The 25,391-nt window shown below is 36.2% G+C and overlaps 1 protein-coding gene across 2 annotated transcripts in view; it reads left to right on the top strand.

Moving 5' to 3' along the window:
- Positions 1 to 25,391, top strand: part of vipr1b (vasoactive intestinal peptide receptor 1b) — a 67,557-nt gene that overhangs the window by 3,242 nt on the left and 38,924 nt on the right. The window contains exons 1-3 of one of the 2 annotated variants that reach the window (XM_081352466.1): positions 6,038 to 6,460; positions 19,438 to 19,528; positions 24,539 to 24,649. In XM_081352466.1, coding sequence (XP_081208592.1) covers positions 6,404 to 6,460; positions 19,438 to 19,528; positions 24,539 to 24,649 — 259 coding nt within the window. In that variant the 5' untranslated portion in view covers positions 6,038 to 6,403. Of the gene's footprint in view, positions 1 to 6,037; positions 6,461 to 19,437; positions 19,529 to 24,538; positions 24,650 to 25,391 lie in introns of those variants that run through there. The other variant, XM_081352467.1, reaches the window with a different exon arrangement.

The following is a 25,391-nucleotide window of genomic DNA, read 5'->3' as shown; positions in this document are numbered from 1 at the left end:
ATGCCGACTTGCATAATGTGTTGCTTATTTAAAATTTGAGACAGGGTTTAAGAACCAAATGAGTGTTGCTTTAGTAGAATATAAAAGTGCACATTTCTCCAAAAGTAGACCTAATATATTACGAAATGTCTCAAACATTCACAGTCTTAATATTCCAGCTATGCAACACTTTCTTATAAAGACAAACTGTGCTGAGTAATGTTAGTGTTCTCTTGGGTTCTAAAAATATATATTCACCCCTGAATGTCCATTACGCCGCCAAGGCTTATTAAGTTCCATGCTGTAAAGTGCGAGGTTGTCGTGTTTTTCAAAGCACGCTGTTTCAGGTGGTTTATAGTGTCTCCTGTGGCTCCTCATTCCTCAACCCCATTATGTAAACAAACACATTATTATGGTTACTTGATTGCCCACTAAGCTCTAATTGTGTGCTTACTACAAATAAAATCACTTCTATAAATAGACAGGCTGAAAGTTCTGCTAAAGTGGCAGTTCTGTGGTATTTTTGGTCCTTTGCGTTTGTTTCCCTGTGTAACCAGTCTAATTTTTTTAAAGGTGTGAGTTGTGTGTGATGGGAGCTTTATGGCCATTGACAAATGTCATTGCTTGCAACTTCTCTCACATCCCTGTGACAAAAGAGAGGAATGAAAGAAAACAGAAAAAAATACATATAGACATTTGATGGTGCTGAAGTTTAAAACAATAATAATAAAAAAGAATCAGATGTGTTTTGCATGCATGCAATACTTTTCCACATCAATGTGTTCTCGTTACATACAGGGATAATGATATGACATTTGAAAAGACCAACAGCACAATGATTGCTTGTATGATTTTTGTGTTCAAACTGTAATTAATATTCAGTAACTTAAATTTTAGACACAGTATTGTCAGTTGCTTTGTCTATTTTTGATCCATCAACGAAAAGAGTTCCAGACAAAGCCACTGCAGAATGAACAACATTAACACACAGTAGTGGAGTTCCTGAATCAATCAATGTTTTCTGATGAATCAGATAGGTGAACGATTCAATGACACCCTCAAAAACCTAAAACAATAGACACTTCTGTTGAATTATTGATCAAATAACTCACACATAGGGCCCTATTTTAACGATCTAAGTGCATGGTCCACAGCACACAGCGGAAGTGCACTTAGGGTGAGTTAGTTTAACGATAGGAAAAATGGTAAGCGCGCCGGCGCATGGTCTAAAGGGGTTGTCCTTATTCTCTTAATGAGTAATGGGTGTGTTTTGGGCGCTATTATTTATTCAGGATTCGCTATTTACATGGCGGAATTTGCAAGCGGAAAAAACTGAACGCTTCTCTGGCGCATACACTTTATCCCGTAGATAGTCTGCGCGCACGAGCAGACCATCTACAGGACAAAGTGTACGCGTTATGGACCCGACTATTGGTGCATATTAATAATGTGCTCTTTAAATAACAAAAAATAAATATTGCGCCACTGACTTTAGACCAGGTTTCAGTTGGTCAATGGTTCAGTCTATTTCAGTTGCCTCAAAATAGCAACGGGCCAACAATGCGCCTGAACACACCTCGTTTTCAGACCAGCACGCCCATGGGCGAACAAATGGGCGCAAATGTATTTGCTATTTAAATAACATGGCGCAGGACGTGAAAATGACAACTGTGTCGGACTGAAACTAGCAAAAAACACTTGCGTTGCATTGCACCGGGTATATGATAGGGCCCATAAAGTCAGTTGCTTGTTGCTACCTACTGGCTTAATGATGTAACCTGCAAAAAGATTAGAAACTGTTTATCATACATACATATTTACAATAAAATACAGATCCTTATGAATATTTAGAACTGTTTTGTACCATACAAATCTAAATCCATATAAATGTGACAAAAGTCCCCATGTGGTGAAAATCAAGCTTTTAATGTTGTTTATTGTATACGTATGTCTATGCAATGTTTTTGTATAAGTCAACACCATTGCTGAGTATTTTCTCCTTAAATGGCTGTAAAGTTACATTCAAGCTATTTTACGGCATGAAGAAATTTATTTTCAAGGAAAAAATGTTTAAATGTCATTTTGGTGATTAAATATGATACAATTATTGACTACAGGGGTACTTTAATAATTTATTAACAATTACCAGTCTTTTTTTTTTATTTTTTTTTTTTCAGTCTCTGTTGCTTATGACCATATACTTATTAACTTGTCTATTGCAGCTAATAAGCGAGGGAACTAGACTGATATGTTCCCGGTAATAGAAATTGATTTTAGCATGTTGTTTTTATACACTTTGCAATTGATTTTAGGGTTAGATGTAATACAAATAATTTATTACACATTAGGCTTAACCCCGTCAAGGACTCTTCTTAATCATTTGCACACCTCACTCTATAAACAATTTCTCATCTATTTATTTCGGTTTAATTGGTTATTTTAACCAATTTTCTTATTTGGTGCATAATAATGTACTGTGAAATTAGAAATATTACAGTTCTTACACAAAATGCAATCCACTATGCTTTTGTCTAAAGAAATACACGACTACGAAAACTATAAAAGGCCATATGAAAAATATTTCTCTGCTTTCTATCAGATAGTTTACACCACTGCATGGTGAAAGAGTTTTTGTTCATTATTACTCATTACCGCACCCAGGATCGTAGAGTTGACGCCTAATAATCTTTAACAATTAAGTGATTGTTAAAACCAAGCAGCATGTTGGAGCCTACTGCAAAATTACAAGCAATTTACAAGTCTCAGTGAGTGATTTTACACAACAATGAGTAATGATGTTCTGCCAGCACATAACAAACTTTGTTAATTACTGAATGGCATATTTTCTTCCTCACATACGCCCAATAGAAACATGTGAAAGCTAGAGTAACAAGCCTGCTACTTTTGACTGAATCCTTGAAATATTCTCACTAATGACGTTCCATGAGGATTTAAACAGATCTTTTATAGAGTAAGTTCTGTGTAATTTTGACTCACTCTCCAAGGAAACAGACGTTTCAGTGAATAACAGAGATGCAGAAAAAAATGTCTCGCACCTCAAAATCCCCACACTTTCCTCAGCCTCAAAGGAACTTTATCCAAACAGGTTTTAATGATTGGTTGTGAAATGTGGCAAACAGAAAATTTGCCAGAAAGTAATCTTGTTCCCAAATTTTGGTCATGAAAAGGCATGTCAATTAAAATTCTCATATTTGAACTTCGACCTGAATGACATATACGTATCTTCTTTGAAGTTTGAGGTGCTCTTCATGGGAAACTAATGCAAGGGAATAGAAGCCAGTCTCATCTATCTTTAGCATGAGCCCTGTGAGTTATAATTCATCGATATAGCAATTTGACTGAGTGCTTTTGACATACATCACCCTTTCATTAGTTTGTCTCCTGAACGAGATTAATAGATGAAATGACCATGACGAAAACCAGGAAACCACGCTTCCGGGTCCGAACAATTTTCAGTAGCTATGTGAACAGTGGTGCAGTTCTAATGATCTGTGGCGAACCACCAAAGTTTGAAACTCAAATCACATGACTTGACAAGTTTGATAAAAGCTCTGAATCACTGATTCGAAACAGAAGATTTGTAAAGGTTTCGATGCCACAATGTGGCGCTTTGTAAGATGGGGCTTAATTTGAAAAATCCACCATCACACAATACCCTTCAGAAGCTATTTCAGAAATAGGAGGAGTACAGTATGCTAGAATGCTGTTCCGAATTCACCCTGTGTCACATCATTTGTATTTAGCCTGCTATTTGTTACTATATGGTTGTGTTGTAAGAGGTAAAATCATACATTTTTTACTTTGTGCAATGTATCAGTGAAAAGAAAATCTACCATATATCATTAGCAAAATTTGAAGTTCTAATCTAAAACTGCTCTTTACCAGACAGCAACAGATCCGGGCCACATCTGGCAGATGTGAATTTCCACGCAGACCAGATGTGGGCCGGATCTGGGCCGACACAACACTGTTGTTGTCTTGGTTTCTAGGTGTGCCACCCGGAAGTGCTGCCGTCATGTTTGTTTTTAAATAGCTATTCATACTTAACAACAAGAAAAATGAACAGCCATGACAGCAGTGCCAGGACCAATATTTGCATTTACTGAAATAGCGAACGTCAAGGGTTTTCAATAGAAAGGGAAGATTATGGCCTAAAAATAATTTTCTATTTGAAGTCAGATCTGAATAAGTACAATGTAATCCAAAGGTAAAAATCTGCATAAGAATACACCTGCCCTCACTGCCCCAACCCTTGAATGGTTATGTCATTAAGATTCTCATTTGCTTCTCTTTTTCAAGTGACTGTAACATCTTAAAACCCTAGAGTGATGGATCTTGCATATAAACTTCGGTCAGACCTTAAAATCTACCATTTTATCCATTAAATTGCTTGGATAAAGTTAAATATTATTGCATCGTGCAACAGTAACTTTTCATTAACTTCAGTACAACAAAGGAATTGTGATGGCTGTTTTTTTCTGCAAAAAAGCTTATCTCTAATGATGTGTCTCATTTTTTATCGATCATTTGTTGGTAAAGGATGAGAGACCTGGCGAGTCACATGACTTTTGTCAATGAGCCATAGGTTCCCAACCCCCTGTTATAGATCCACAATTGTGTTTGATGAGATGTCACACATGCATAACATGCTTCAGTGTAAATGTTGCATGCACAGAATGGCAGTTTCTCATTATTTGCATGGGAGAGAAAGCATAACAATCAATGAACATTCAAAAGTGGGGCGGCTGTGTCAACACAGATATTACAGAGAGTATTTTTCACTAAATGTGATTTAGTTAGTTTAAATGGAAAATGATTACAATGAGTTCTGCTCTGAGACACAGAAATGAGCTTATTTATCACAAGAGATGCTACATCCAGCCTCACATGCACACAGATGAAAGATATTCTTGTCTCTAATTTCAGCTTAATTTCATTGAGGAACACTTGAACTTGAAATATTTACAACATATATCCAATGATTTTGCTGGCAATATAACATCAAACAACATTGTGAATATCATGCACTACTTGCACTACTATATATACAGGAGAATTTGTGTGAATTAAGGCTGATTGTATGTGTTGAAAAGCTCACTTGAATTAATTGCAGTAATTTCTGATTTGAAAGTGGCTGTTTACATCAGCTTTGTGATGGATCACTGTGTAAAATGGAATATAGCCTAACAGCATATTAATCACTGCACTTACAGACTTGTATTCAGAATAATGAGTGTTTTAATTAATTATTTTGTCTCCATATATTCCTCAGACGACATGCCTTGAGCATGGCACTTACAGTAACCTCAAGTTGCTTCAGCAAGTAGGCTATTTATATACAATAAATACATTTTATTAATGAAGTAGGCTACTTGTGATGAGATGCGTCTGATAATGACAAAGAAAGCAAGTGTGTGTCCAATTTGCATAATTTGCAGTTCAAATTTGATTGCTCCAGATAAATATTTTAGATAGGTTTGTGTTTGAATTCAGAAATCGAAGAACAACATCTCAGGACCTCATACATGGACAAAACAGCGCAAACCATAAGATAACAGCTAATTTTGGAATTGTCTCCTTCTCCTTAAATTACTAGGCCTAGTTTTTTAACCTAAAAATATTATTTTTTTTCCGTAGCCTACTCAGTATATTTATTTGCTTCTTTAAAGTTGTGCGTCAGGCAGCGCCTGTTATATTGTTGTGAAAATAAACAATTTCATTACATGACATCCTGCATGTAGAAGATAATCCCTGACAACAGAACGTTGCTGTACAGCAAAATAGGGAAAACAGCAGCAAAAGGTACGGCTACGGGAACTGTGCAGTGATATTTTGAACAGGTTTCATCGACCAATCGACGTTTCCACAGTTCAGGCAACACGCAGTTCAATTTTTATTGTATTTTTTAAGCGTATTTAAAAGCAACTAAACAACACCAAACAAGCGCACACATGAATAATTTTCTGCAGCCATGTGTTCACAAAGAGCATAGACCTTGACATTTCATCAATTGCTTTCGCACTAACGCAACAAAGACAGTCGTAAGCTGATGACGAACAAGAGTGATGCGGTCTTGAGTGTGTTGTCAATAGATCTCGCATGTGAAGCTGTGGAGCTCCTCTCGTGCTCTGATTGTGATTCGCTCATTGGTCGCTGAACTGTCAGCAGCTCGTGCGGCGAAATGAGCCACTCACCCGGAGGACTGCTCACTCAGGGCACTTATGATGATGTCCCCTCAAATGAACTTATGTTTTACTCATCTGCCAACACCGTGTCCGATGTGACAGCTAACGTTTGATTTACTTTATTTTTAAAAGCAGGATAAACTTTACGGATTCAAGTTTTGTTTTCTTTCAATTCACGGTAGGCTAATCGAACATTCACAGAAGAAAAAGCATCTGCGATGGACTCCTCAAAATTGGTTTTATTGGCTTTAAAGCTGAGCTGCGTGTTTTCTTCGGTAAGTATTTGTTTTTGTGCTTTTGTTGTATTTTAAATAGCATACAGTTGGTTGTTTCATTACAGTCAGTTTACCGCTGGCATGTTAACATAGGCTATTTTTTAAATGATTTTAAATCCAGTACGTTATGTAGGCTACCTCGCATATTTAGTAGCCTACTAAAAACCATGATACATCTGACAGCCACCGAGAAGTTGGATCCTTGATTCAAGATTGCAGTAGTGAGCGCTTTGGGACGAGTGAACGTGTATCTTTTACTTTATAAAGGCATGATAATGTTGACTTAAGCAAATATGTAGCCGTCTATAGCATGTCAGATGCACGTGCTGATTTGTTTTTGTTTTTAAGACAATGCATCTTAAAATAGCCTAGCCTAGGCTACTACTTTTTCTTTTCTTTTCGTTTTTTTACCTCGAAGAAGGGGTGAACGCACCTGTACAGATAGCGAGGAATCAACCAGAAAATTACTTGAATTTAATTAAATTTAAAAATCATTATGGCTTTAATCATGAAACATTTTGAGGCACGCGAGCCGAGGTCATGGTTTTAGTTTCCCACCTTGTACTCGTCTATTTGATTGTTTTTTACGCATTCACTAACACCAATCTCCATAATCTCTGCGAATACTTGCTCATCGTCTATAAAATGTCCCCTTTTTACTGTGAATCTTAATTGGAATTAATTTTTTTAATTGTGTTAATTAGTTTATTATTGTTCTCGCTATAGCTATAGTAGCCTATATAGAGGCTATAGGATTCTATAGAAGTAGGATCTATCTATCTATCTATCTATCTATCTATCTATCTATCTATCTATCTATCTATCTATCTATCTATCTATCTATCTATCTATCTATCTATCTATCTATCTATCTATCTATCTATCTATCTATCTATTTCCATATTAAGGGCAAAATTAGGCACTTAGCAAAACCAGGGGGAAAACAAAATGAAAATGTGCAAAACCAAAATGTCGCACAGTTTTGGTTCAGCTATGATACACATGACAATTGTAACCGGAGCATTCACTAACAGTGCAAATCATACACTTCAGTGTTCATAAAAGCCTCTTACCTGCACTTTTAGCACACTTCACCCTCTTGAATCTCTGATAAAGGCAGTGGTCTCTGCCGCTCTCACCATGTCAGAAGTTGAATGAAAAGACATTTTGGTACTGACTCTGGAATAAAATGTACCAAACATCAGCTAAAAGCATCCTTTAGAAGACATTCCTGCTGTTATTTATTTCAGCAAACATGGGAATTCAGGTTGACTTGCATGTTGGTGGATGTTTCACATTTGATGGAAAGCAGCTGCAATGGAAAAGATGTGTTAGTTGTTTAAGTGCTGTTTTAAATGTATTTGTTTCACTTGAGTCACATTATCAGCATGTAATTGAGCTGTATAAGAAGCTGTGGATTTTCTGATCCAAGTTTAAACATATTGTTACCTTTTGGAGGACTGTGATAGATTCAGCTTTGTTGCTAGCATGCTATTTGTTTTATCTTGGATAGATAGTTGGCATCACCTCAGCTTCCTGCTCTTATCAGCTGTTTCCCAAATGATGTAACATCTTAACATTTGAACTTCACTTCTAAAAATGAAGGAATGCCTTAGAAGAACCGGTTTTGGGTCCCCAAAGAACCTTTCAGTGAACAGTTAATAAAATATTTTTTTTCTAAGTGTTTTTAATAATCTAAAAAGATCCTTTTCCCACTTTAAAAGTCCTTTTGTGCAATGGAAATCATGTAATCATGTCAATGAAGAACCTTTAATTTTAACAGTGTTAGTAAGTTGTATTTGTGGATGGTGGCTACATGCACCGCCTTCTTCACTAATTTACTTTATTCTAAGGTCAACAAGCTTTCAACTGAGCTGGTTTTCAAACTGATATAATCTTGACACTTCAGGGAAGACAAATGAATGTGTGCTTTACACTTACTCTGAATTTTAATGATCCTGAGGGAAACTTTTAAAGACAAATAAATGAATCATTATGTAATATCTGCAGATAATACAATTTGAGTCCTGTAAATACAGTTCAACAAAGTTTGATTGTTTCATTTTATTTCCATTATTCCATAAGTTTTTTACTGTACATTTTATTCTCGCAGGATAATCTATGAAGTTAAGTCATTCAAAGAGTAAGGCTTAAAGAACATATCATTAAAATTGTGCCTAGGAACACATTATAACACAATTAATTTTAAGTACAAAACAAATTGTTATGACTTTCAATTGTTTTTGCTCATCTGTGTCAAGAAAAGAGTCTTTAGGAAACAAATGAGGTGTTTCACAGCTGGAGATGTGTATGAATCATGCTAATGAGGTTTTGTTGCAGCAAACAAGATTCCTGATGCAAAACTATGCCTTCAGTAAAAGGCTTGTTTACTACAAAAAAAGAAAAGAAAAGAATATTTTGGTTCCTTTGTTTCTAATGCATTGTCTCTTGGAGCTGTTTTGATATAATCAAAAGACCTAGATTTATATTTTGATAGAAGTATTCTCTTAAGTTTTTCCCTTTAAGTTCGCTTTTTTTTGCACTTGAATTCAGGCATTCCTTCACAATTCTAACCGCAGGAAACGAACGCTTAAGGCAGCAGACTGTGTGCGTGGAGAAAGTTTTCCAGACAGATGATAAGAGCTTCTCACTCTCTGAAGTGCGCTAGAACTGGAGAGAAAGTAGCTTTAGATTTCCTCAAGTCTTCTCTGACTGCATCATCAATGCAAGAACACTCCCACTCGACACCCAAACCTCATAATGCTCTTCTGTCCGGTCTGTCTGCCCACCTCACTTACTCATGAAGAATAGATGTGAGACACCTATTGCTTAAGCACCATGACAACGTCCTTCGTCTGTACTCTATACCAACTATATTTATAGCACTGTTCAGGTGTGAAATAAGAAAGCTCAGTGCTTTTCACTCACTTAGAGTTCCGTCTTTCTCAGGTTGTCCTCTTGCTCTATCTATCTGGGAGACCCATATGTGCCAGGCAATAATCATTTGATAAATGAACTGAGACATCGATAAATCAGATGTGAAAATGGTAGATCAAGTGAGCAATCAATTACAAGTGGATAAATAGAAGAATCAATAATTTGATAATCAAAAAAACTATTTATAAAAACATAAACAATATTTATCATATATTTAAAAAACGATATTCAGTTTGCAATAAGTAATGTACAGTAGATGTTTTGATGAAAATGAATGAAATATTATGTGAATACATTTTATATTAATTGATTACTTTTTGATTATCCAATGATTAATTTCACAGGTTTGTAAATTGTAATTGATTGATTGCTCAAATATCTATCTATCTATCTATCTATCTATCTATCTATCTATCTATCTATCTATCTATCTATCTATCTATCTATCTATCTATCTATCTATCTATCTATCTATCTATCTATCTATCTATCTATCTATCTATCTATCTATCTATCTATCTGGCTGTCTGGCTGTCTATCTATTTACCATCCATCCATCCATCCATCCATCCATCCATCCCCGTCTCTATCTATCTATCTATCTATCTATCTATCTATCTATCTATCTATCTATCTATCTATCTATCTATCTATCTGGCTGTCTATCTATTTACCATCCATCCATCCATCCATCCATCCCCGTCTCTATCTATCTATCTATCTATCTATCTATCTATCTATCTATCTATCTATCTATCTATCTATCTATCTATCTATCTATCTATTTACCATCCATCTATTTACCATCCATCCATCCATCCATCCATCCATCCATCCATCCATCCATCCATCCATGTCTCTATCTATCTATCTATCTATCTATCTATCTATCTATCTATCTATCTATCTATCTATCTATCTATCTATCTATCTATCTATCTATCTATGTACCATCCATCCATCCATCCATCCATCCATCCATCCATCCATCCATCCATCCATCCATCCATCCATCCATCCATCCATCCATCCATCCATCCATCCATCCATCCATCCATCTATCTATCTATTTATTTACCATCCATCCATCCATCCATCCATCCATCCATCCATCCATCCATCCATCCATCCATCCATCCATCCATCCATCCATCCATCCATCCATCCATCCATCCATCCATCCGTCATTTGTTTGTTCACTCGTTCATTCATTTGTTTGTTCACTCGTTCATTCATTTGTTTGTTCACTCGTTCATTCATTTGTTTGTTCACTCGTTCATTCATTTGTTTGTTCACTCGTTCATTCATTTGTTTGTTCACTCGTTCATTCATTTGTTTGTTCACTCGTTCATTCATTTGTTTGTTCACTCGTTCATTCATTTGTTTGTTCACTCGTTCATTCATTTGTTTGTTCACTCGTTCATTCATTTGTTTGTTCACTCGTTCATTCATTTGTTTGTTCACTCGTTCATTCATTTGTTTGTTCACTCGTTCATTCATTTGTTTGTTCACTCGTTCATTCATTTGTTTGTTCACTCGTTCATTCATTTGTTTGTTCACTCGTTCATTCATTTGTTTGTTCACTCGTTCATTCATTTGTTTGTTCACTCGTTCATTCATTTGTTTGTTCACTCGTTCATTCATTTGTTTGTTCACTCGTTCATTCATTTGTTCATTCATTCGCTTGTTTGTTCATTTGTTGGTTTATTAATTTATTCCTATTGTGATTCTGCCAGTCAGTCTCATCTAGGCTGCTTTGTTGACATATTTTCTTTGACTATAAAGGTTTTGTTGGTGTGAAATCGTTTTACAGTAACAGCTGCTGGAAACTCCCCCGAACATTGGTGTCATGCTTCAGTCGTATACAAAAGTTTTATAATAACAAAAACTGACATGTTTTAGTGGACGAGGGTCCTCAGTTTTATTGAGCGGCAGAAAAATCCCTAAAATCTTCTCTTATCTAAATTCTTGGTGTGACACAGAGCAGATGTGTTTGCAGGAAGTTTATGGTTGTCTCTGGGGTGGTCATTTATGACTCTGCTCTGCATAGTCTGCTGAGTGATTAACTTGGGGTTTTCACTTACAGCAGTAGTGTGAGTGTGCAACAGATGTATTTCCTGTTTATTCAGGTTTATATTGCTTTTCCTCTTCTCCTTTTTGCTCATAAATAGTACAGTTCTGAACTTCTTGACAGCAACAATATTTTTGTGGTCAACAGAATACATAATAAGACCCTAAAATCACGCTGAACACCGCAAAGTAACCTGCATGACACACTAGCAGCACTTGCTTGAGTTTAAACTCATGAAGACCCTAACAGAGGGAATCTCAGCATGACCACTTACAAGATGGGCTGATCAGTGTTTCACCCACTGATGTGTGTGTACCAGTGATTGTTTGTAGGCCTACCTGTTGATTTCATTGTGCTGGTTCATTGTGCATTCATTGTGTTGGTCTTGTTGGCTTCCCTTGTGGCTTGTGAGTTATGGTGACATCATCTGGCGAGATTTATCAGGATCATTCCGCAGAAATCAAGTAATGTTTTAGACAAAATGTACATTTGTCAGATCATCTAAGAAATTAAAGGAAAAAACATGAACTATAATGATCTCAAGGATCGGTTTCGGGACGATTTTTTAACTGATCGATATCGGCTATCCTAAACCCTATCCATTATTTTATGTCACGCAGGTGTGGTGCAGTAGGTGGCGATATGCACCTTCAAGCAGGTTTGCCATTAAAAGGAAAAGAAGAAGCTTAAATGTGCGTGTGTGATGATCGAGAACCAATGATGTCTGAACGCGTCACATACGCACGCTCAAGTTTCCGTGATACAAAAAAGAGAGAGTTAAGGAATGGGTGTAATGAGAGGAAGAGAAAGAGAAAGAGTGGATCATGTAGAAAGAGGTGAGGGGAGAGGAGAAGGGAGATTAAGAGAAGGAGAGGGCATATAAAGAGTAGACTATAGGGATAAAGGTGAAGGAGAAGAGATGGGAAAATCGGAGGTGTTGATGTAGTGGAAAGAATAAGAGGAGAAATTGTAATAGGCCTAAGACATGAACAGAAAGAAAGGGGACAGCAGGATAAAAGAGGAGTGAAGAGACATAGAAGGTACAGACTTTCAAATGAAAGTGGAATCACCCTAATTGAACATGTAATAATAACTTGTGGCCTCTCCTTGAGCGAAGCTAGGAAACAGAACCAGAGTGTTACTATATAACAATAAACGTATGGCTATTCACCAAATGTTTTTTTTTTTTTTTTTTTTTTTTTTTTTGCTTTATTAGGTGCTTTGCTTAAATTTCTGTCTGTGCCAATTGGTAATTCATGACTCTTAAAATGCACCAGAATACAAGAAATCCGGTCTGAATTTAAAAAAAATTCCCGAGGGAGGACTTGGGACCTCACTTCACTTTTTTGCCTAGGGCCCCCAAATATCTTGAAACGGCCCTGACTATGCCATTCAATATTCAAGTATTTATGAACTGTATTATGATTGCTGATGCACATTTGAGTTTTGAGACAGCCTCAGACTCAGGATGACCAAGTTTGTTTTCAATGGAATAAGAGCATGTCATAGTTAAACAATGCACCAAACACAATGGAAGAGGCCTGTGGAGATGTTATGGCAGAAGTACCATTTTTTTCCCCCATGATGCATGATAAGAAGATATTCTGTGATGTTGATGAATTGCTCTGGCCTGATGTGAATTAGAGGCGTGATCAATAAAGTTCAGTGATTGCAGAACTATTTGCTGCATGTTTGTGTATGTAATTGGGGAAAAAAACGTATATAACAAAACTCCTCATTGAATAACTTAACGATAACCATATTTTCATTTGTGTTTTTGTGTGTTGCTGAATATGTTATAAAATCAATATAGAACACACCTGTTTTGATGATAGTAATAAATGCATTTCCAGTAAAAATACAGTTCTTTATTTTGCAGTAAAGTTTAACTGTTTGGCTAAGGTAAGAATGTTTTATTTGGCTGTGTTCATTGTTTTGAGAGCAGGGACCTGAGTTTGGAGAAATATGTCAAATTGATTGAGAAAAACTGTACCACTGTACCAGGCCAGTTACCACTTATATTTGATATTGCTCAAAAATTAAAACACAATTCGAGCAAATAAATGTACGACCATCGCTGTTGACAAAATCAGTGTTCATCGAAATGTAGAAAATATAAGAGAAGAGATTGGACAGTAAAATTACATGCCATGACAACTGTCCAACTGCACTTAGCTTGAAAGGCAATGAAACAAAAGTGCATGTCCCAATGTTACCTGATACTTCTGTTCTCATCAACTGCAGTCATGGTAATAAAAATAAATAGTTCACTGGCAGCACATTACAACTGCCAAAATACTGTTAAGTATTCCCAAATAGTCATGATTTTGAAATAACACAGTGTGCCGTGGCTTCTATGCCGTAAGCAAAGTGATAAACTGAATTGTCAGTGAATGCATAAAACTGGAGTTTATAAATACTGCAGATCACCCATGGATGGCATATGGCCTGTTTGTACTTGAGCTCACCAAAAGTGAAGCATCAATCCAGACAGTATATTCAAAACAATTACACACATCACCTTTAAGTTGTAAAAGAATCTGTGTTCCTCAGCCAGCTCTGTAACACTACAATAGACGGCTTTACAGAACATCTGCTTGCCAAATTGCCGTTTGTTACTTCCTCACTCTGTGCAAAATCTGCCGCTGTCTGCATTTACACTAACAGGCTTGAGCAGAGCGGCACTATTATCTGGCTCAGGAACGAGTGTAGCAGGTTCATCCCAGAGGTCAGCAGATGTTCTGATAAGTCATCTGAGGCACAGGACTTCATTATTCAGCTCAGCTGTTTGTGTGTGTGTGTGTGTGTGTGTGTGTGTGTGTGTGTGTGTGTGTGTAACAACCCTGCATGCTGTGTTTAGTGGTATTAGTTGCGGATTTGAGCTGGATCGTATTATGATGATACGACAAACTAAACCGTTAATATGTAAGGGATAACGTGCATCCATCTGAAATAAACTGATCAGGTCTTGTACCAGCCTGAAGGGGGTTATTTTGCAATAATGACCTGCTGATCTTTTATCTTGCTTATTTTTCATCTACTTTCTAGATAAATGAAGAAATGGGCATAAAATGTTAATATGAGATTAATTATTTTATTATGTGATGAGAAATAAATGAAAATTGTTGAAATTTTCATTTCAACTATGATGAAAATTGGTCAGTTATGCTGTTTAGTTATCATTATATTAAACTGCAGAATGCCACGTTTGAACAATCAGAATCAAGGGCTAAACTTTTTTAATTGCTTAAACTAATGTAATGATGACTGATTAGTGATTACATAATCAGAACATAAAAAAATAATAATAATGAACTAAAAGGTACTATCTAAAAAAATAATTAAATAAAAACTTTTTTTAATTGTAACAGATATTAACCAGATCATTTTCCATTAAAACAGCATGTAATTTCTTGTATTAAATCAACCTTACTTTGTGAAATTAATAGAATTGAATGCATATAGACAGTCCTGTGATCATCCATTCAGTCATGAATGTATAGTATGTATGTATGAATATATGTTTATTTATTTACAACAAAGAAATAATGCAATGAATATAATTTAGAATTTACATAAACCCCGCCCCCGGGAACGCGATTTATAGATCATCATGACAGAATATGCTAATCAACTGCACATAAGCTACATAAATTCATCAACTAACCATTCAGAAATGTCCTGTTGAATTCTACGTTATCACTTCTTCTTGAGTCTCTCCATTTTTGTCTGACTCCGGTTTGAACATAAAAGGCTAAAAGTTTTTGAAATTTTTAGTGCATGTTTGTGTGAGGTAAAAGGACACAAACTGTTGAAGCTCCGCCCTCTGTGCTGGGAGCAGCAGCTCATTTGCATTTAAAGGGACAGACACAAAAACAGTGTTTTTTTGCTCACCCTCAAAAAGTGACAATTTTAACATGCTATATAAAATATCTGTCGGGTATTTTGAGCTAAAACTTTACATACACACACATCAGACTTGTTTGACATCTTGTGAAAAGGGCATTATACCACCCCTTTAAGTATCTTGTTAACTTTACTTTGTAAAACGAATAAGATATTTTATTTGCAGGGATTTAATGCATATAGACAGACCTGAGACCATTAAAGGAATTTTATAGGGTATATTTGGAGAAGAATAAATATTTACGATTCTGTACTACAGGCCACATATCAAACTATTGACTTTTGGACCCCTTGGTACATGTGAACCATGGTTTGTTTGTTTGTTTGAGCGATAATACAATCTGATCTCATATAATGCAACACTATTTTTCTGGTGAGCTTTTCATTTGGCATGTCATTGAGAAGCTCTGTGGTTGATGTACTGTTGCCAAGGTCTTGGTCTGAGTCATTGCATGGTCATTATTTAGGGGACAATCCCCTGGCCTTCTGTCTCTTTCTCTCAAATGCCACTGAAAAGGAAGGATGGCATTAAGCAAATAGATCAATACTGCCCATAAAGACTGTTTAAAGGAAGAATATACTCTTTTAACTACTCAACGTGGTTTTCTGGTCTCCAAAGATGGTTTTGTTTGCTGGTTTTACAGGGCTTTTGGTCTCTGCCCGAAAAACTATAGCTGAACGCTTGTTTGGCCAGGCTGGGAGACCAGCTAGATCATCTTTTACCAGCATGGTTTAAATATTTTTTTTAGCAGGATCCTAGACTTATTCAGTGAGAGATGGATTATGTGCTGATATTTTTGGAAATGAGCTGTTTGAGGAAAAAAAGATGTGTAAAAACACAAGGCATGGACCGGCTAATAACCAGCTTAGACCTGCTATCATGTTCCAAAACACAGCAATCCAGCCTAAGCTGGATTTTCCAGCAGGGAATCCACTTACATAGTTGAACTCTCGCAAATAATTTGAGCATAAACACAAATATGTGAGCTGAGTGTGTGCGGTTCGCCAGGAATGCATCAGAGATCGGCCCGATGCCTGACCCTCCGCTTTATTGGGTCGCTTTCACACGCAATGGACCCTGCACCTGATGAATGCGCCAACGCATAAGGAAGAATGCGCATCCGTTATCTGATGTAACTCTGAGAGGAAATATTTGAGGGAATCTGGGAGATTTATCATCAGACGAATAGCAGACTGTTATTGTAATTTAGGCAAATCACTGTAAACAACCTCTAAATGGCTCCTTTGTCCTCAGTTTAATGGAGAAGCAAATAATCGGCTCCATAGTAACTTCTCTAATCCAAACCTGCAGTTTATTATTTGTTTCCATGAAGCAAATGATGTTTCCAACCTTGACTAGCACACAGGATACAACCTTTTATACTTCAGACTGAGAAGGCAATTATTAACTGAAGATAGCTGCATTTTCAGTGTTGTTTAAATTTTTTTTTTTTTTTTGTGTGTGTACTCTTCCCTTCCACTTCTACTTTTACAGTGTCTTAAGAGCTACACAAGGTCAGATGATGCAATAAAAAGTATGATGGAATCTTCTGCTGGTGGGGATTATAGGTGCATGCATGGCTGATGATGGCAGTGAAGCAGCCTCTCACTGAGCTGACCCTATTATCCATGCACCAAAGTACCGGAGAGTGACAGCTGAAACCCAGCAAAAATAGCACCTATATTTTCAGCATCATTTCTGCTGCTCTCCTTCTAAACATTTATCTCGAAATGCAGATCCATCATTTAGATGTTATTGGCAGTGTCATAGAGCAGGTAAACTTCATTACAGGGCTCCTCTTCAAGATATTTTGAAACAGCTGTGTGCTTCTCGATGATTTTCACTTTTTCTGTTTGTAGTATGTTCAGTTGACTTCTCAACTCTGGCCCTCGAGGTTCACTTTCCTTCAGATTTTAACTCCAATCTTGTACTTACCTGCCTGCAACTTTCTAATCCTGAAGATCTATATTGGCTTGTTCAGGTTTTTCATTAGGGTTGGAGTGAAACTGGACCTCGAGGGCCAAAGATGAGAATCCATGAGCTTAAAGACTCAACTCTTTAGTTTTTTTCCCTTTCCTTTCAGTTTTTTTTTCTTAAAGAGTTTTGTTGGACTTTCACCATGACTTCATTTACTATTGCTACTTTTCAAATGCCTTTTATGTATAGATTTTTTTGTTTTGTTTTATCCTTGTCACTGACCCAGGCTATGAAAACCCTTGTAAACTATGAAAATCAATTACACAAATATGAAAATATTAGGAAAAAAAATGTGTGAAATATACAATATGTATTTTTTATACTTAATTGATTTATTTCACGCAACATTTATTGCGTGAAATGTATTTGTTACGACTGTCCTACAGAATCTTTTATTTGATTGTTTATTTAGAATACATAAAGAATGAAATTTGCTTCTGCAAGATGAAGGATCTGGCCAATTTATTCAAAAAATGTAATTTCCATCACTGTCATTTCTGTAACTGATTGCTGTCAAATACAATAAATCATTTAAGATATGGTGAAAATGACAGCAGTGAAATTTTTCATGACATTTAAAAAGAATTGTGTACTTGTATACAGAATTCTGTTATACAGAAAGAAAATAATACTTTTATTCAGCATGGATACCTTTAATTGATTAGAAGTGACAGTAGAGGCATTTGTTAAGCAGCACAACTGCTTTCAATATTAATACTAATAAGAAATGTTACTTAAGCACCAAACCAGCATATTAGAATGATTTCTGGAAGATCATGTGACACTGAAGACTGGAGTAATGATGCTGAAATTTAGCTTTGCCATCACAAGAATACATTTTAAAGCATATTATAGTAGAAAGGTAATAATATTTCACAATATTACTGTTTTACTGTATTTTTGACCTTGGTGAGCATAAGAGACTTCTTTCAAAAACATTAAAAAAATCTAACCTGCACCTCTTCCCAACCATCAATTGTTTATAAAGGCAGTGGATGAGATTTATATTGTAAATGTTTTCAATGCTTATGTCCTTGGTTAAGTGTGATTTTCCCCAAAGAGGTCTATAATACATTGAGAATCTATCGTTAGCATTTCCATTCATGTCACTGCCAGTTGCTCAGCAAGTACTGGACCCAGCAGAAGTACTTAAAATCAAACTTTTTTTCATTTCCCAGTAACCTTATCTTGTTCTAGATCACGGATCTCTAGACAATGCCCACTCTCACATTGAAATGCACAGACACACCTGTACCCACCATACACACACACTCAAATGCAGGCCCACGCACACATAATACCAAAACAGAAGCACGCATAGATGCTAACTCAAGACAATACGCAAAGCATCACAAACACCCACACACATATACGATTATTATCACCATTGGGATTCAGTCCTCCCTGTCCATTACACCCCTCTTCCCCGGCACCATGTCTTCATTGACCTTCTCAAGCTGTTCGTTGGACTTTCACGTTCTTATTGACCGCAGGCTGTCTGCCACTGACTGTCAGCATGAATTTGTCATCAGCAGTGGACATCAGTGAGCAATCTGACGATTACTCACTGGCCCCACGCGCCTTTTCTCCCTTACAGGCATGATATCATCTCCACAGTGCAATGGCGCTCTTTTGTCTGTGTGCCGCTAGCGTACGGGTGAGCAACGGTCTGTCATTTTGTCAGTAGGAATGGTGTATGGCAAACTGTATGGTGTAATGGCAAAAAAAAGAGTTTTTTAAGATTGTGGATTTTTCAAGCAGTGGAATCTAATTCCTAGTTGGCATTTGCTGTAAATATTTAGCCACAATAAGCCCCCATGAGACTTCACAGCAATCCATAAATATGCATATGAAATGAAAGCCATACAAGATGAAAGCTAACACCTTAAAGTAATAGACTATCCTGAGAAGAATGTTGTGTTGAATCACTGAATTACTTTGAAGGCTGTGATGTGGTTAAACAACTGAAATGTTCTCTCTCTCTCTCTCTCTCTCTCTCTCTCTCTCTCTCTCTCTCTCTCTCTCTCTCTCTCTCTCTCTCTCTCTCTCTCTCTCTCTCTCTCTCTCTCTCTCTCTCTCTCTCAGGTTTGTGCTGTTCAGATGTGCGACGTGGTAAATGAGATTGACCTGGCAAGAGCGAGGTGCGAGAATAAAACAGCAGGAAACGTCACATCAGGTGATATTTACAGTATAATGTCGCCTTTTTGCCATTTTCACAGTCAATAACCAATTGATGAGGGAAAATAGACGTAACAGGAGATCACAGAGATATAATGTTTGGTGCTGAAATAGAACAAAAACAAAATAATTTAGTCAAGTCAAGTCATCTTCATTTATATAGCGCTTTTAACAATGTAGATTGTTTCAAAGCAGCTTTACAGAGATAAACGTATAATTTAAGGTAACAGAGATTGTTTTGGCTTTATAGCGGTTCTTTAAAAAAGTTATTTTCCAGCTAAAGTTAGTTTTGATTGATTTGCTTCCATCTCAACGATCATTTGTTATTAAATTAGGGGCCGCTAAGACGACACCATTCTCTCTACACAGACTTTAAACGCGAACCTGTGAGAAACGCTGATGGCGTTCACATGCGCATTAAGAATTGGTTCTATAGTTATGTGCGTTTGAATATATTTGCGCAGGTTTGTAATTTCCTACAAACCAAGCCTAAAAGTACTGGGCTTTCCTTATAAATTTTGATACAGAATTTTGTTTTATTTTATCACTTCGGGGTAGATACGCGAAACGAATTTCCTGACAACGCTTTATCTGGAGTGGTAAAGGGATCCTCCATAGGGAGAGACTAGTTGGCACTTCAGCACTGCGTTGTTACAATCTATTCTGTAAAAAAAATATTTTCATGATTTATCACAACATTTTATCTTTTGTCAAATCAACTTAGATAATTAATGTGGTTCAGAGAACATAATATTTAGAGGTTCCAATCTCCTTCAATGTGTTAACTGAAAATTTTAATTTCAGTGAACTCAAATTTTAAGGCAACCAGGTAACTTACTTTTTAAGTTAAGCCAACAATAATATTTTACAGTTTAGAACTGATATTTAGAATTTGTTTAATTGGAAAGTATAACAAAAAGTAAATAAGAAATAAGAATTATATATATATATATACAAACATTCTTTTAAGCCTTTTAAGGAAACTGAGATGCTAATTAGCTTGTTGTGCGATGCTTGTTTTTGTACTGGTCCTATTGACCTTATGTAGCCCCGCCCCTTTTCAGCACTGCACTTGTTGTGTTCTGGTTTGCATTTCCACAGCATGACAGTAAGATCTTATGGATTTGTGAATGAACCACTAATTTTAAAATCTTTCTGACATTTGGTATGACATCCGTTTCAAACATTACAATGCTTGTGATAACTCACGCTAACTCTACAATAAGTAAATCGACTTCACCAGCTAATTACTCTTCGACAGTGATGCCATAGAAATATACAGAGCAACCGCAAAAACGGAAGTTCAAATACAAAATTCTAAAATTCTGCGCACTTGTTTCTCTGACAAATAAGGTCTGTATAATTAAACTCTTTAATACATTTACAAGCAGATTTATTATGGAAAAATAAATAAATAAATAAATAAAAACAACAATGCAAAATGCTTCATCCAGTAGAAGTGCAGTTTGAAAAGTCAAAAAATTAACTGTTGTCAAAGGCTGATTACCAACATCCTCATCAATGAGATGCATCATGCCACCAGCGTTCTGACAAAATACTGGTTCAGTATTTCAGTATTCAGCAAAAGGTCCGGGGACCAGTGCTTCGCACATAGACATCACAATTATACGGAAGCTCCTTTGAGGTATGAAGTGGCTTATCCTCCACTGACTCATTTTTAGGTTGACGAGATGAACTGGCAATCAGGCATGAAATACAATTTTTTTTGAAGTGGAAGAAAAGTCAGACCCCCATCATGGATAGAAAGTGGAATGAATGAAAGGATCTGTTGTGCCCAAAAGCATTTCATGTAACTGTTTGAAGTGAAAGCCCTGTAGTGTGTATTGTGCATTGTTCTAAGATAGACTTGAGGGTTGGAGATTTATATTTTTTTCTTAGATAAAGAGCATTTCAGCATTACCAGCTAATTGATTGATTGATTGATTGGGTTCTTTAGGTTCAAGGATGATCAGCTTGGTAGCTAATGAATCTAGAGGGAATTTCTAAATAATCCATGTAAATCTTTAAATGTCTGCAGTGACTTTTGGTAGTTATTATTGTGGTTAGATATGGATTCTCAGATTTAGATGTGCAGTTTTGAATAACATGAAAGTAACAATGACATGAATTAATTTGGTGTAATGGGGGTGTACTTGACATGGTACAAAAAATACTATTGATTTGCATCAGAAGTTTCATCTAAAGCTTGTACATTGTGATTTATAGTAGGTGTCATTCAGTAACCACTTATTTGCAAAGCAAAGAGACATACTGTAGACTGGTACTACACCTGAATGAGTTTATGAGTTGATCCATCTGTAGATAACTGTAACACACTAATAGATGAGCTATAGTGTTATTGGCAGCAGTCTTTTGGAAGACATTAAGTGTAAGAAGTGATTCTTCTGTTGGGTTGTATATTAGTCACATCCTATAGGTTAGCGGTTCCCAAACGTTTTAGAGTGTCGTACCCCCTGAGGCCTTTTCCATTAAGGGACAATTTTTGCATCCTTAAGTTGATTTTCCAGAGCATTTTTTACTTAATAAATACCTTCATAAAATAAGTAATGTTTTAAATAAAAAAACATGTCAATAGAGAAATATGTAATGATGGTAATAATGAATTGATACTTTTAAATATTAAACTAAAACCTTCAGTAGTTGGTGGTAAGTCACTGTCTTAATGAGTGAGTCATTCATTCATTCATTCATTCATTCATTAATTCGTTCATTCATTCATTCATTCATCCAGTAACGAAGCAAGTGGCTATATTTATGAATGAGTCATTGAATCATTGACTCTCAGGATTCGTTCAAAGCCGCAGATTCATTCGCGACACACCGCTGTGTGCTGCAGTTCTGCTGTGGCTTATGTTGGAACTATTATTTCGCTGGAAAATAGAGCAAACATTACTGTGTTTAAAATGTACATCACTTAATATTACCCTTTTGTTTGTTGAACTGTTGTATAAAATTTGCAGTCGTGTGGACATTTGGGAAAAATTGCATTCTTGCTCCTATAATATATGATCAACATTAAAAACAAGAACTCATACTGGGTATGTTTTTGTATGGAAGAGAGTTTGAGTCTTAAATTGATCTCTATGAACAGTCCGTGTCTACGTATTGGCTATTTGTTCATCATGCTAGTAAGTGCTAAATCCTCATTTTGACAATGGTACATTGTCAAGAATGGCATATGCACACTGACTATTACTGCATTTTGCTTGCCCTGTTAGAAATACATGCTCGATTTTAACGTTATTTTAAGGTGGGATAGAATGAATGAATTAATGAATGAATAAATGAATGGCAAAACTCAGCATTTTGTTCGCGTATCCCCTCTTTCACCTCACGTACCCCCAGTTTAGGAACCACTGCTATAGTGCAAACACTGTTCCCTCCCCCCAAATTTTAGGTGAAAATTCCTCCATACATTCTGCTGAACACATCCAAGATTGGTTTCATGAACATCAAAATGCAATCACACCTATCACTTCATCTAAACACTGAGTTTATGTGATGATTTTTTTTTTTTTTTTTTTTTTTTACAAGAGGTCTATTCAACAACAGTATTTGAAATTGAACTAAACCTATAGAGCTAACATTTTTTTTGTATTAGTGGTCAAAGCATCTACTTTTTCCTTTCAAAGTTATCTAGTCTGTGTATTTAACCATATTACTTTGGATAGATTCACACGTTTATAAGATTTCAATTTAAACTGAAATCCTGAGAGGATTGAATTTACATGTCTACAATCTGTGTGCTGACCCGCCTGCACATCCATATACCTAGTGCCTGAATGAGGTGGATTTTTAAACAGGCCGCTTGGCTCTGGAACATTCCGCTGTAGCTTGGAGAGGACGAATAAGATAAACTAGCTGTCAGTTTTCCACATTTACAGTCACGAACCAACTCACCTCGCCTCATGAATCAAAAGGATGCATTCTGGGGGCATGAGGAACGACGTAAATATTCAAATTATTACGGGTAAAGCAATAAGCTGATACCATATCTCAGTTTATTGTGCTCACAGGTGTCCAACTGAGGGATTAGGAAAGTGTGAGTTTAAGAGTCTTCATGTTTCTTTTAAATAAATGGTTTATTCTGCATTTATTCTTTTTAGCATTCAGTATTGCACTTAGTTCCCTGATCATTCCAATTCAATTTCAGCAAGTGAAGAACAAATTTATACACAAATTATGTCACCTATTATGCATGTTGTCGTCTCAGACAGCATGTTGAAGCCGCTCAGGCCACCATTTTTTCCCACTTCTCGGAAAGTAATGAAATAGTCAAAAAAAGTCTAGCACTGTTGGTTTTTCAGGAAATTCATGTACTCCCTGGACCTCTGCTTCTCGTAAGTACTACCGTGTATAATTTGTGCACGTTATTTTTTGACAGACATTGATGTCGTGATATTCAAATTTGATATTCGTGATGTTCGGGAATTTGTAAACGGATGTACCGAAAGATAATAATTATTTCTTTCTTAGCCGGCAAGTATTCAGTGAAGTGACTAATGCCCATGAATGTGTTATGTTGAGGATTTTAGACGGACCACTTTTTGACGGACGTGATAACTTGCGTAAATGGTGAACTATGTTTGATTTTTGAGTAATTTGGGTAAAATTTTGGGGTAAAACGTGCCGGAGACATACAACATGCCTTTTGCGTAATTCGTTATACTTATTTTACGGATTGAAGTTTATTTCGTGGCTTAAATAATTACATTACTCTGAAACTTTTGTCCTCCGCCATTAACGTTTTTTGGGAGAAATGCTGTCTGTCTATGCACAGAGACACGCGTAGTAATACAAACGGTGAACAGTCCCCATGCTGATACTGGTGAAATATCAGAACTTCTGGAAGGCGTCTCAGCCAATCAGATTCAAGGATCAAAACGAACTTATGTATATAAGATATAAACTTAAAACCTAATTGTGTTTTTTGCCTTTATACAACAGGGTTATACTGAGTTAATGCTGTACTTTATTCTTTTGCCAGGCTGCAAAGGAATGTGGGATAGTATTGCTTGCTGGCCATCAGCCAAAGTTGGGGAACACGTGGTTATTCCTTGTCCAAATTACTTCAGACACTTCTCTGATCATCATGAGGGTAAGTTGAAATCATCATCAAAACCTTTGATGAACTTCAAGGCATTAAGTAACAGTAACTCCTGAAGAAAAGTGTAAAGTGTCTTTTGTTATCTTGTCAGTCGCTGTCATGGGCTGTCACATCGCTGTAAAAGTTAAAGGCACTTCAGTTCAGTACTCCCACACACTCACTAGAGTACTTTCTTTGATATCAGACTTCTCAAGAAAAACTGGTGTGCTTGAGAAAATGGTAACTCTAAAACAAGCACTTCCTTGTCACAACGTAAAAAAACAACCCCAAAACAAAAACAAAAACTCTAGCAAACAGGATTTTAGTGGTATGTTGTCATGAATGTTCAAGTGGTTGACAATGAATAGCATGTTTGTAGAATTCATAGAATTATGAAAAGAATTTTGTTATTTCAGACATTAAACTATTTATAGACAATGGAATCTGTATACTATGTAAATGCAGATATTACAACTGGAGGTTACATTTTACATGCAGAACCGCTGCTTTGAGTGGAAGCAATGGGTAATTCATTAGGAGGTAAATCAGACCCATTGATTGAGTAGTACTGCCATTAAGTCAAGCTTGTTTATCTGATAATTCTGTCTCAACCACATCTCACCAGAAATGATTAATTAAACTCATTAAAGGTCTGGCAGAATACTAAGTTCAACAGACTCACACAACACCCTTTTATTGCAGTGCATTTTATCATACATGTTAAACAAAGGATGTCTTAGTACAAAGTTCTATA

Source organism: Scardinius erythrophthalmus, assembly GCF_964197995.2.
Source record: "Scardinius erythrophthalmus genome assembly, chromosome: 22".
NCBI classification, from domain to species: domain Eukaryota; kingdom Metazoa; phylum Chordata; class Actinopteri; order Cypriniformes; family Leuciscidae; genus Scardinius; species Scardinius erythrophthalmus.
Note: the sequence above shows the minus strand (reverse complement) of the source record. Positions and strands in the feature narration are given on the sequence as shown.